Below are 12276 nucleotides of genomic sequence, written 5' to 3' on the forward strand. Positions count from 1 at the left end.
AAAAGTGGAAGATGTAACTTTGGAGGATGTGAAGTTTTTGCAATTTTTTAAACCTAGTTTTACCAAAGCATAAATTTATAGGGAGTCCCATACTTTGATTTGATTTATTAGCAAACAACATCAAACAAATCTATGCAAAGGCAACACTAAATCAAGTCGCCGCACAAAAAATTTGAAAAGTTTTTGTTGGCCCTAATTGTTGCATTACCAAACACCACTTGGATGAATTAAAAAATTTGGGTTTCTATAGACCCCCCCCCCCTTGAAATGAATCTCGTCCTTGAGATTCGGTGGCTAAGAACTGAAGAGTGATGAAAATTCCTCTCGCAGAGGATCCTATAGTTCCCAAGTTGCTTCCTCCTCAGAGTGGTTACTCAATTGAACCTTGCAGAACTTGATCTTCCTCCTACGAGTGAGGCGGATGGCTTCGTCCAAAATACGGATGGGTACTTCACAGTAGGTTAGGTCAATGTTGTAGGTCAAGAGTACGATGGTCGATGTTCTGGAAAACTTCAGGCTTGTCTGGCACTTGAAGACATCGTCGGAGTGGAGAGACGTGGAAAACGTCATGGAGGTAAAATCACTTAGTGGACATCTCCAACTGATAGGACACCTCGCCTCGGCGCGCGATAACCTTGAAGGGCCAAATATACCTGGGGGCAAGCTTCCCTCTGACGTGAAACCTTTGCATCCCTTTATGTGGGGTGACACGAAGATATGCATGATCTTCAACCTTAAAACAATCAGCGTAGCTCTACTGGCAAGATTGAGTGGCCTTAAGACAATCACGGATCAAATGGACTTGCTCTTTTGTTTCTCGGAGATGATCTAGTCCAGAAATTTGACTGTCTCCAGTCCTGGACCAGTTGAGAGGGGTATGACAATGGCGTACATACAAGGCTTTGAAGGAGGCCATCTATAGGCTTGCTTGGTAGCTGTTGTTGTAAGAGAACTCCGCGAAAGGCAGACAATGTTCCCACCTTGCGTGCCAATGCGAAAGTCGAGGCTTCCGATTGCCAGATCCAATCCCTGGCCAAAGTTGCCAGAAGCCGAGTGAAGGGCGGGTGGGTGCGGAACAAAATTGATCGAACAGAAGCGCACCTGGCTACCCGAAGTAGTCGAGTTGTTGTTTGATGAAGGATTCATCGAATCCATGCTTCAAGCGCCCAAGCTTCCCACAAACAACGCCAATTTATGAAGGCTAACCTCGCTAATGCCCATAAGTATGGACTTAGGTTTTGGGGAAAAGAGAGCGTTGGTGGTTTTGTGAACTTGTCAGACAAACGAGGTATCCGACGTAAAATAGATTGGAGGCTAAAGTCGATGAGATTGTATTGAAATTATGGTTTACAATGATGTGTGGTATGAAAAAGATTTTAGATCCCTCCCCCGGTGGATCCTCCTAGACCTTTTATAGTGGGCTAGGGCTTAGAGTCCAAACCCGGGTCGGTTATTCATTACATGTCGTTTACCCGATATGGGCTATACTTGCTTATTCTATATATTTCCCAGGCTTCAACTTCTCTTGGGCTTCATGGGTTATGGCTGTTAAATACGCCATTTTTCCTCACGTTTAAACCTTTTGCTAAGTCAAGAAATCGACTAAAAATATCTCTAAATGTGCCACTAGAGGCTAATTATTGAAAATATGTGCAATCATTTATGTCTTTGTATGCTGTGCAGGAAATCGAGTTTTAATGGAAAATGAACCTGCAATTACTGAAGAAAAAATCTCGTCACAAGTGCAGCAAAGTCAACCAGAGGGTCAAAGTCGGTTCCAGGAGAAATAGCGGACATCGGTACGGGCAAGCCCCACCTGTACCGTCCGCCCGTTCTGGGCGCCAGAGCATTCTCGAGGTTAAACCCTGTAAGTTTCGTGAAGGGAGCCAGTCGAGAAAGAGAGCCATTCATCGCCAAACAGAGTCGACATTCACCAGATCCATCTGCAACACACCGAAGGAGATCCACCACCATTGTTCATCCATTTCCTCTACAATCTCCACCATATCCATAGCCATCATCATTGTAATAGAGATCTCATTGAGAATTGATGACCATTGTAAGAATATTGTGATTTCAATCCAAATATTTGCAACAATGATTTCTATCTTTGATCTTGTTATCATGCGTGAGTAGCTCTCACGGGCTGGGGGTTGGGGTGAATCCTCACATCATTTATATGCATCTAATCTTATGAGTTTGCGTAGAAATTTAATATGATCTTTCCAATCTTGTATCCTTGTCTCTTTGCCTCGATTCGAGAACCTGCAGGTACCCATGTCTCTCGGATCAATCAAGAGAAGAGGTGGGATGAGTGGAGAACAGCATGCTGTCATGAAACCTCAGTGATAGAAAGGGGAAAGTAACGGTAAACGTTTAGTGATTCGCTTGGGATAAACGGCGCACTCATCTATCTTAATGCTTTGATATGTTTTACTTAATAAATGTTGTTACTCACAATTGTGGGAATGATGGTTGGATCAAGAGACCGTTGTCACCTCTTGTTTTAGGGGCAATAATATTTACGGATGTGCTTCTCACAAATCTCTTATCACTATTTTATTTACTACACAATATTGTACTTCATTTCTATATGTATGCATAGCTGCAGGAGAATCCTTGAGCCTAGCCTACTTTTAATCATTTGAAGACAACACCAAACAAAGTAAATTGGAAAGGTCTAGTAAATGTAAGATAAAATTAATTAGCAAATATTGTAGATGTTTCCTTCGCACCACTTTAGCATTGCTTCCTAAGGTTCGATTAAACCTAGGTATTCTAAGGAAAAAGGTTACAATACTACAATCCATTATTCGGATTGAAAGTATCAATGGGTCTTACGGACTCCCTCCTGCATCCACACCATGGATAACAATATTGAGCACCCAATATGGTATACCCTTGCCAACAGTAACGCCACGGGAAGATGTGGCATGTGAGGATATCAACCACACAAAGATGATGATCCTTTTACCGTGATATTATATATTTTTCACACTCCATTGATCTTGGTCAACTGCAAACATGTAGAAAGTTATACTTTTGTTGAGCTTAATGTCTCATGTACGCTACAATGTACCTCGTGCTTGATGAAATAACTGTCTTACTAATTTATGGATTAGTTGACCTGCAATTGTAAGCATGAACTACTACATTCATACATATACCATCATGAATTGTATTAAAATAAAAAATATCGTATTACTTTTTCCCCCCTCAAAAGGAACCAATGACGAGAAGATATTGACGAACAATCACTTCTGAACACTTTCATGTGAAGGCGGATAAACTTTTTTTTATTGTCACTTGATGTTTACCAATGATGGTCCCAGCTTCAAAGGTGATGCCACTGAAATTATACTAATGACAGATATTTGAAGAATCGGCATGTCACTGCAAATCTAAAAAGACGAAGGGAAATGAGAAACACACATCACCGATTACGAACCGATGACGCTCATAGTTTACCAATTCTTGTCAACTAGATAACTTTTGCCAACAGATGTTTTCATATATTGACGTCACCGGTTACTTTACGATTGAGCCTCGACTCGCCAGATTTACACATACCGGTGACGTCTTCAAGTTGTGATCATCGTCATGGCTATGATGTACCAGTGACGTGCAAATAAATTTCATGTGAAGAGGTTACCAATGACACTGTACTAATGGCGCTCACCTCGACTGTCAGCAGTGCGGAAAATACGTCTGTCATTTGTAAGCCTTTTTTCCGGTAGTAGATACTCCTATCTAGCCAAGATTTTTTAATCCAAATTTACACATATCATACATATCGTGATGGGAAAGCTAGAACACGACTAACATGACTTCCGCGCTCATTTGGCATGCCCAGAGCATGTGCAACGCGTCATGGGCCAGGCTTAGATATACTTTGTTGAGCGTTTTTTTCCTTGCTAATGATGGGGAAAGTGCTGAACCTGTATGTTAGGAAAATAAAAATATGTTTCTTTCGTCTCTCTCCCGATAGAGAAAAAGGGAAAAGCCTCACATGTTCAAAGGAAACTCAAATATACCACAAGTTAGCCTAACCTAAAGGCAGCCCACGTCAAGGGCATCTAGTGGTATAGAAGCAACACCGTCAGCGAAGTTAGTGGTACCTATATAATTTAATGAATAATTGTAACGCAGCCATAATATTAGGGAGAATTAATAACAATCATCAAAAACCTCAATTTAATAACCACATAATATACGACGTAATAAACAGTTTACTGGCTACCTAACACGTTAACACCGGAGTATTCTTTTTCTAGGGAAACACTGGAGTATTAAAAACATCAGAAACACAAAATGTTGGTGGAAGAGGTGACGGGGAGATGGGGATAACGTGGAAGAGGGTCTCAAGGCCTAGGGTGCCTGGAATTAACGGAAGGAGCTCAATGTCCTGCACCTGGATAACATACACAGGATGAACTTGAGGACGCCATGGTGTAGCTTGGAAGAATCGAGATGGTGAGTAGTAGTTATATGTCGATGGTGATGGGTTCGGGGTCAGATGATCACACTTATTATTTGGTTATTAGTAGGGGTCAGCCAAGGATGCATGCCTGCTAACTAATACTCCATCGTTCCAAAATATTTTTCCACTTTTTTGGTGCATTAATTTTACTTTAATATATGTATCAATTTATAGGAAAATACATCCATGCTCATGGGTGCAAAAAAAATAGTAGTTAAAAAAGGGCAAAAAAATTCGAATCATTTTTGAAACAAAAGATGATCAAGTATTATACCCGTACAAAAATATTCGAACTCGAAATGATTCCGATGGTATCCATGATGACAAAATCAAACAAGCATGGATACCATCGGAATCATTTCGAACCCAAACATTTCTATACAACTACAATACTTGATCTTCTTTTGTTTCTATGAGGTTTGGAATTTTTTCCAATATTTGAAATTATCAAAAAAATTGGAGTTTACCCCATGTGCCAAAAAAATTGCGTCCCAAAGTATATGGATTCAGAATGTATAAATGTTATCGTTACATTCATATTACAAATATATTTTATTTCATATTTTTTCCTAAAATTTTTGAAAAATATAATATAATCATAAATTATAGTCAAAGTTATAAATTGCTAACCAGCAAAATTTAAGGATGCATTACATTTTAGGACGAAGAAAGTACTATTTTTTAGTTTCTTACTACTAGTCCTACACACAAATATCCACATTTGCATTGTTTCTCCACGTATACTACAAAATAGAGCAACATCCATGTCTATTAATATATTTTTCAATTCCCAAGTATTTTCTTTTTTTATTTTATTGATTTCATGTCAAGGTATAGAGCATATAACAAGTATGGACATGCCAGTTTACTCTTTGAAACTTAGAGACATGGCACATGTAAACTGTGGCGATGGAGGCAAATCAAAGCTAATCACATGCACAAATAATAATATTTTCTAAAACCACCCAACAATTTTATAGTGTGGGGACGTTCTTTCAACAATTTCCCCATAGCTAAGTTTTTTTTAATGTATTTCCTTTGTTTTCAAATAATTTGCTTAACGTTTTTCTGGATACAGACATATCTACGTACATTAAAAAGATGTCTAGATACAATCGTACACAGCTTATTTTGGGGAAGGAGTCTATTAATATTTGTATGCTTATTTTATTAGGGTTTCGAGCGATATAGAGAGAAATAGAGCGGAAACCATGTGCTTTTGTTGTAACATGTTCAAACATCACATAAGCGCATTTTGCCCGACATAAGGATCTATATTAAACCAAGGTAAACAATGTTTCCATGTACAATTTTTATATTAATAACGCACAAGGTATTAAGCTAGTCCAATTGCGTATGTTGGTGCAACCATTATTTGGAGAATAGAGATAAGCGTGAATATGGGGAGGAAGGGATAGCTGGCATGATTTTGAAAATATATGAGCCCCGTAGCATGCATGATTGTATTTCTCATTCCTTTTATACAGGGATGTAATCAGATCAGGTCAGACCAGATTTTTCCGTTAAAAATATCCCCTAGAAACCAAGATGGTTAAACAAATGCATCCAGAAAATATTTTAACCTTCAGAATTTGCTAGTTTTAAATGTAATGTTGAACATAATTTCTAAAATATGTGAGTATTATTTGTTTGAAAATAAATAATCAGTGGCCAAGTTTGTCGATTTAGAAAATAAAATATTTAATCCACCTAGAAATAGACATTCCGACCTTTCTAATCATTAAATTGCACAAAACAGTTCAAATGTGCCAATCAAGCCATGATTGCCAACCTAGAAATACAAATATTCCCTTTACTGCTTGGATTTTGATATCTTTCATTTTCTTTGCTAGAAGGCATTCATATCTTTGTTGGTCCTAGTAGCTACTTCATCCAAATCATATCTTTTTAGGATGTACTAGGATCCTCGGTTAGATATATATAGGTGGTATAAGGTTTTATGTACGTTTCACGGTTTGAACCATTCCAAAAAAAATTCAGCCGGTAAGAACATTTACCAGGAGGGGTCGGTACAACGGCTTAACGGGCAGTAAGTCGGTAACCACGATAATTTGTCCGGTAACCAAAATCTTGGTGTTTCTCAGTCTAATGAGAAGTAAACTGAATGCTTTTTTTTCAAGTATACAAAAGAACTCCCATGATTATCATTTTTTGAATTAAAAGGATTATCAACTTGGAAAAAATTGGTCTAGTGAGAACATTTCCTATTGCTATTGCATTTTGCTCTGTATTTTCTGCTCTTTCACATGGGTACTCAATACTCACTATCTGTGTCAGCGCCGGCCGTACTTACACTTTTTTTTGCGGGTACTTACACTTCATCTATAGGCGTAGCAGTATCTTGGCTGAATACATGCTTAAACAGGACGACTTGGGCCGAGCATGAAAGGGAGAGGAGACATCATGATCAACGGTCGGCGTGAGAAGCTTGCATTTGGCACCTCCGTAAGCTGCCCATACCGTGGATCGTTTGCGTGTTACTGCCTAATAACTGTAGGCATGATGCACTGATGCATGTAATCACTGTAGGCATACGTGACCCAAGAGAGCGTGCTGATGACGACGCTGACGGTGGCGGAGGCCGTGCGCTACTCGGCGCAGCTCCAGCTGCCGGACTCCATGTCTCCTTCGGAGAAGCGGTCGCGCGCCGACGATGCTATCAAGCAGATGGGGCTCGCCGTGGTAGCCGACACCCGGATCGGCGGCCGCGTCAGCAAAGGCATCAGCGGCGGCCAGCGGAAGCGGGTGAGCATATGCATCGAGCTGCTGGCGTCGCCCTCGCTCCTCTTCCTCGACGAGCCGACAAGCGGGCTCGATAGCGCCGCGTCCTACCATGTCATGAGCCGCATAGCCCGGATCGCCCAAATGGGTGGGATGACGGTCGTCGCCGCCATCCACCAGCCGAGCACGGAGGTGTTCGAGCTCTTCCATGGCCTCTGCCTGATGGCCAACGGAAAGACGGTTTATTTGGGTCTAGCAGCCAAAGCTATAGAGGTACGTTTACGCAACTAGCGAGAGTGTTTCTTCTCTGCACTCAGCTGCGCATAGGGATGTTATCGACTGGGTCGGATTTTGCTCTTTATCATATCTTATATTATATTTTCTCGATGAATTTGAAGCGGATTGGATAATAACCGGTTATGGATTTAAATACAGATATATAAGGTAACCACATGAAGAAATTAGGTTTATATGGATGCAATAATGCAAACACAAGAGCTAAGATAACACTAAAGCATGCTTTAATAGTCAATTATCCTAACATTTTTTACTCCATATTTGATAGAGTGACTATGAAAGCGAGCTATTCCTTAATGGGTAAACTCAGCAACTCACTAATTACTAAACATGCTTTGTTAGCTTCAAGTTTTGGATCAAAATCGTATTATTTAGATAGAAACCAACGAATAATTCTAAATAATTTTCAGGTATGGATATCCGGGCGCAATTTGTCGTACCGTATCCTATATTGTATCTGGTGTCAAACTGGATATGGATTATCTAAAATGGATTCGGTAACAGATTAGGCGGGAACATTATATATCCTATTTGTTTGCACCCCTACCTACACACCCCTATCTATGACATAGGTGCTTGCATCAACATTCGTGTTGGTTCATTTCTTTCACTTTGTTGCAACTTGTCTTTCTTGTTTCTCTTAAATAAAAAACATATGGGCCTAATACTTTCTATATCACTGGAACATTAGAACTGAAATGTGTATAAAATAGTTTGGGTGTTTTTTACCATATAAATATATATAATGTTTTTTGTATTTTTTTACATATTGATATTGCAGGAAAAATCTAACTTTACCTTTTGCAAATCCACAGTCTATTTTACTATATATTATAGACCTACCAAACTTAAAGGTTGTATATTTTATACTTTGGGAGAAACTGAAAGAGCAACTTCAAACAGTGTAGGGTTGTAGATGAGTCCCTGCGTAGGCGCAACTTTTCCTACATATAGCTACTCAAACTAACTTATATGTTGTTAGGACCAAGCTAGCTGCATCACTACTTTGGAAATAATGTGTGCCCCTTTGGTACCTAGGGGATATTTGGTTTGTAGGATTCTATGGACACAGGCTAAGGAAAAAATGTAGGATTGAGATAGCGTGCCATATTTCTCACAAGAACTGAAAAAACATGAATCTCTAATAGAAAATATATTTTTGCACCATAAGAAAAATACAAGAACTTTCCTGATTAGTTGGTTGACATATTTGTCACAGAAATAGAGTAAATTTTCTCTTAGGTTGCACTCCATGGGATATTCTTTGGAATGAAATGAAGGTAGATTACATTAAAAATTCATGTGGTCTCCAATCCTAGAAAGCAAGCTAGCTCTGTATGTACAATAGCATAAGAAATGTAATCCACCAAAATTTATATTAATCTGTTTGGACCAAATATTCCCTAGAATATGTTAACAAGATAAATTATGTCGGTTGGAATACCGTGTCACAATAAAACCACATTCAGTCGATCCATAGTGGCAAACTGAATGGTATTGGACTTTCAGGGTTTGCATCCTAAGCAATTTTTGAGTTGGTGGGGTTAAATTGAATTCCCAAAAATACTCCGCCATTGGAAGGAGCTGTTTTCTTAATCCTAGATGATGAAGGGTACTGAGTTGCTTGGCCTTGGCTACTTTGCTGGTGAGAAAAACATAGATGAAGAACACGAGATTTGGAGAGAATGGGGTGCAAAAGTTATTCCCTATCCAAAGTTTGCTTCTTCCATGATTTCATCTTGCAAAATTAATCTCCTTTAAGGGCGTCATGATATATAAGAAGTGGTTGCCAACTTTAGTAGATGTGCATAGCACAACAACTTGAGGGAAAATTATTCAAGTCCCTATGATAAAAATTTCACTATATAAATATTGTATTAATTTGCACTAAAATCAAAATTTTATTTTTGGTTGTTTTAAAAATTGCAAGGTTTATGAGGTCAAAAATTAGTTGATCGCACCATACATGCATCATTCGAATCTATAAAGATGTTTAAAATGCACATTTAAAGTGCCTCTTTACATAAAATATGATAGTTAACGTATGTGATGTTTTTTGTTTAAACATTACTCCTGTATTTTCTAAGTAACAACATTTGTTGTTGATTGCGAGACATGCATGTACTCATGCGTCAGATTCTAGATTTATTTTCAATCACTTCTAGTTATAAATGTGAGTTAGGAAGATGAATTTGCATGGTCATGTGTGGGTTGCTGGATGTTATGTTCAATTATAAAAAGTTTTTTCTCTACAATGTGTACAAAAACACTCATGCTCATTTGTTTTACTTGTAGTTCTTTGACTCTAATGGATTCCCATGTCCAATGAGGACGAATCCCTCAGACCATTTCTTAAGAATGATAAACACAGACTTTGAGGTATGAAACTGATCTATCAAAGCTTTCCATTTCTTTTGAAAATTTAATGCATCATGAAGTTTGAAGGCATGTACATCGTGTTTGTATAGGAATCTGAGGAAGGATCTAGTATAAATGTGACGCACGCTGCCAACGTAATCCAAACTTTGATGGCCTCATCCAGCTCTCTTAGTATATTAAGTTTTGAAGTGGAAGTAAGCAGGAATATGCTTGTTTGGATGATGATTGGATGCATCTATTATCTTCAGAAAGTTATATATGTCTCGATTATATTTTTCTTGTTTTTATGATGTATGTTTGTGCAGGATCTGTCTATAATTCAGAAAAGACAAGCTACATTCTTGACCAAATCAGTTACGCTAACCAAAAGATCGACGATTAACATGTACAGAGACCTAGGCTACTATTGGTTACGCTTTGTTATCAACATCGGTCTCTTTCTAACCATTGGGACCATTTTCTTCGCTGTTGGTTATAGCTATGAATCAATACAAGTAAGTTGTCAATTTCAAATTTGTACGATAAAGAAGTGTAGTTAATGAGTACTAATGACCTATTGCTCTTTTTTTTTATCATTTTAGGCACGAGCATCAATGCTTATGTTTACTTCTACCTTTGTGACAATGATGGCAATTGGAAGTTTTCCGTCATTTGTCGAGGATATGAAGGTGGTTAACATTATCCTTTCATATAATCAAATATTCTTTCTTACGAGTTTGTGTTAAATCACCATTTTCTAATGTAGATATTTCAGAAAGAATGGCTTACTGGACACTATGGGGCTACTGAATTTGTAATAGCCAACACACTTTCATCAACTCTATTCTTGGGCCTCATAACCATACTACCTGCTGCAATAGCATATTACCTAACTGGTCTTCAAAGAAGAATTGACCATTTTTCCTTCTTTGCTGCAACTCTGTGGGCATGCAGTATATTAGTCGAGGGTATGATGATGATTGTTGCAGCAATCGTGCCTGATTTTATCCTAGGTGTAGTCACGGGTTCTGGAGTACAAGGTTTATTGATGCTAAATGCTGGTTTCTTTAGGCTTCCAAGTGACCTTCCAAAACCAGTATGGAAGTACCCAACTTATTACATCTCATACCACAAATACACAACTCAAGCATTGTACAAAAATGAATTTTTGGGCTTGGTGTTTGAAGATATAGGTGGTGCTGGAGGGTTCAACATTAGTGGTCAGCATATACTGAAGAATGACTTAGAGGTGGAGATGAACCACTCTAAATGGGTTGATCTTGCAATATTACTTGGAATGAGTATCCTCTACAGGTTTCTTTTCTTGATTATTATAAAGGTTTCTGAAACTGCAAAGCCCGTGATAAAACGGCTAATAGTAAAAGTGTAACATATTTTGTTTCTTTATGGTAAAATTATACTTGTGTACTCCTATCATAATGTAATTACCTTGCCATACGTGTAATTATTAATATAGTTGTATTTTTATATGTTTATGAACTCTCAAATAAACTGCCATTCTATACCACCAAATAATTTGTTCATCAGAAAGTGTTGAACTCACATGTTGTGAAACTCATGCTTTTTATGAAATATATTCTCATTAGTTAGTTGTGTTATACTATTATGGATCAACGCTTTTAATGATAATAAACTCCAGTAAGAAAAATGATTATGGTCCAGTTCTTTTGGCGGCTTCTCGGAGAAGCTGCCCTCCCCCCAGCTTCCTGGGGAAGCTGGTTCTAAAATTATCCGAGGCTTCTGAAATAGCTAAGGCTAAACTAATTTGGAAGCCTCAATAATTTTTTTCACCGTTTCCCCAGGAATCTCTGGGGGGAGGGCAGCTTCTCGGAGAAGCCGCCAAAAGAACTGGGCCTATATAGGCTCCAAATCTTAGTGTCGCTTAGTAATATGCCAAAACATCAAACCCCAGGTGTTGACACTTCGGTGTCTTATAAAAGCGAAATATATTTGCGGTGGGAGGTGATATTCCCATCGCTACGAGGAGTCTATGGTGACTTCGTCAATCTCAAGATCCGCTATAATGGTTTTTTACTCAGTCTCCCAGAGATCCTCACATGGATAGGGTATGGGTGCCTTCGTAGGATGAGTAGATGTACGTATTTATGAACGTATGTGTTTGTACTATGTTTTCTTCTTTTAAAGTAGAAAGTGTCGGGTAGTTAACCATACTCTTGATGCTATTCCCCAGGAGGTCTTGTACAAAGTATCATAAACCTTCGCCTAGCACAAAAGTAGATCCATTTTCCTAGAAATGCACTTTCAATATTTTTTAAGAAATACGGAAGCTTTTACAATATTTCTTTAAAAAAATAAAAACATAAATCTGCATTCCTAGGGACTTGAATCTAGGTGGCTAGATTATACATCCACTTCCC

At 38.4% G+C, this 12276-nt stretch overlaps 1 protein-coding gene across 1 annotated transcript; it reads left to right on the top strand.

The window, feature by feature from the left end:
- The first annotated feature begins 490 nt into the window (after nt 1-490).
- On the top strand, nt 491-11267 carry LOC127329820 (ABC transporter G family member 1). Its single transcript, XM_051356251.2, has 8 exons — nt 491-659; nt 6867-6946; nt 7031-7495; nt 9815-9898; nt 9988-10110; nt 10204-10392; nt 10480-10566; nt 10644-11267. The coding sequence occupies exons 1-8, from the start codon at nt 491-493 to the stop codon at nt 11265-11267; spliced, it is 1821 nt and encodes a 606-aa protein (XP_051212211.2).
- Nucleotides 11268-12276: the final 1009 nt, after the last annotated feature.

The sequence above is a fragment of the Lolium perenne genome, chromosome 2 (genome assembly GCF_019359855.2).
Source record: "Lolium perenne isolate Kyuss_39 chromosome 2, Kyuss_2.0, whole genome shotgun sequence".
NCBI lineage: Eukaryota > Viridiplantae > Streptophyta > Magnoliopsida > Poales > Poaceae > Lolium > Lolium perenne.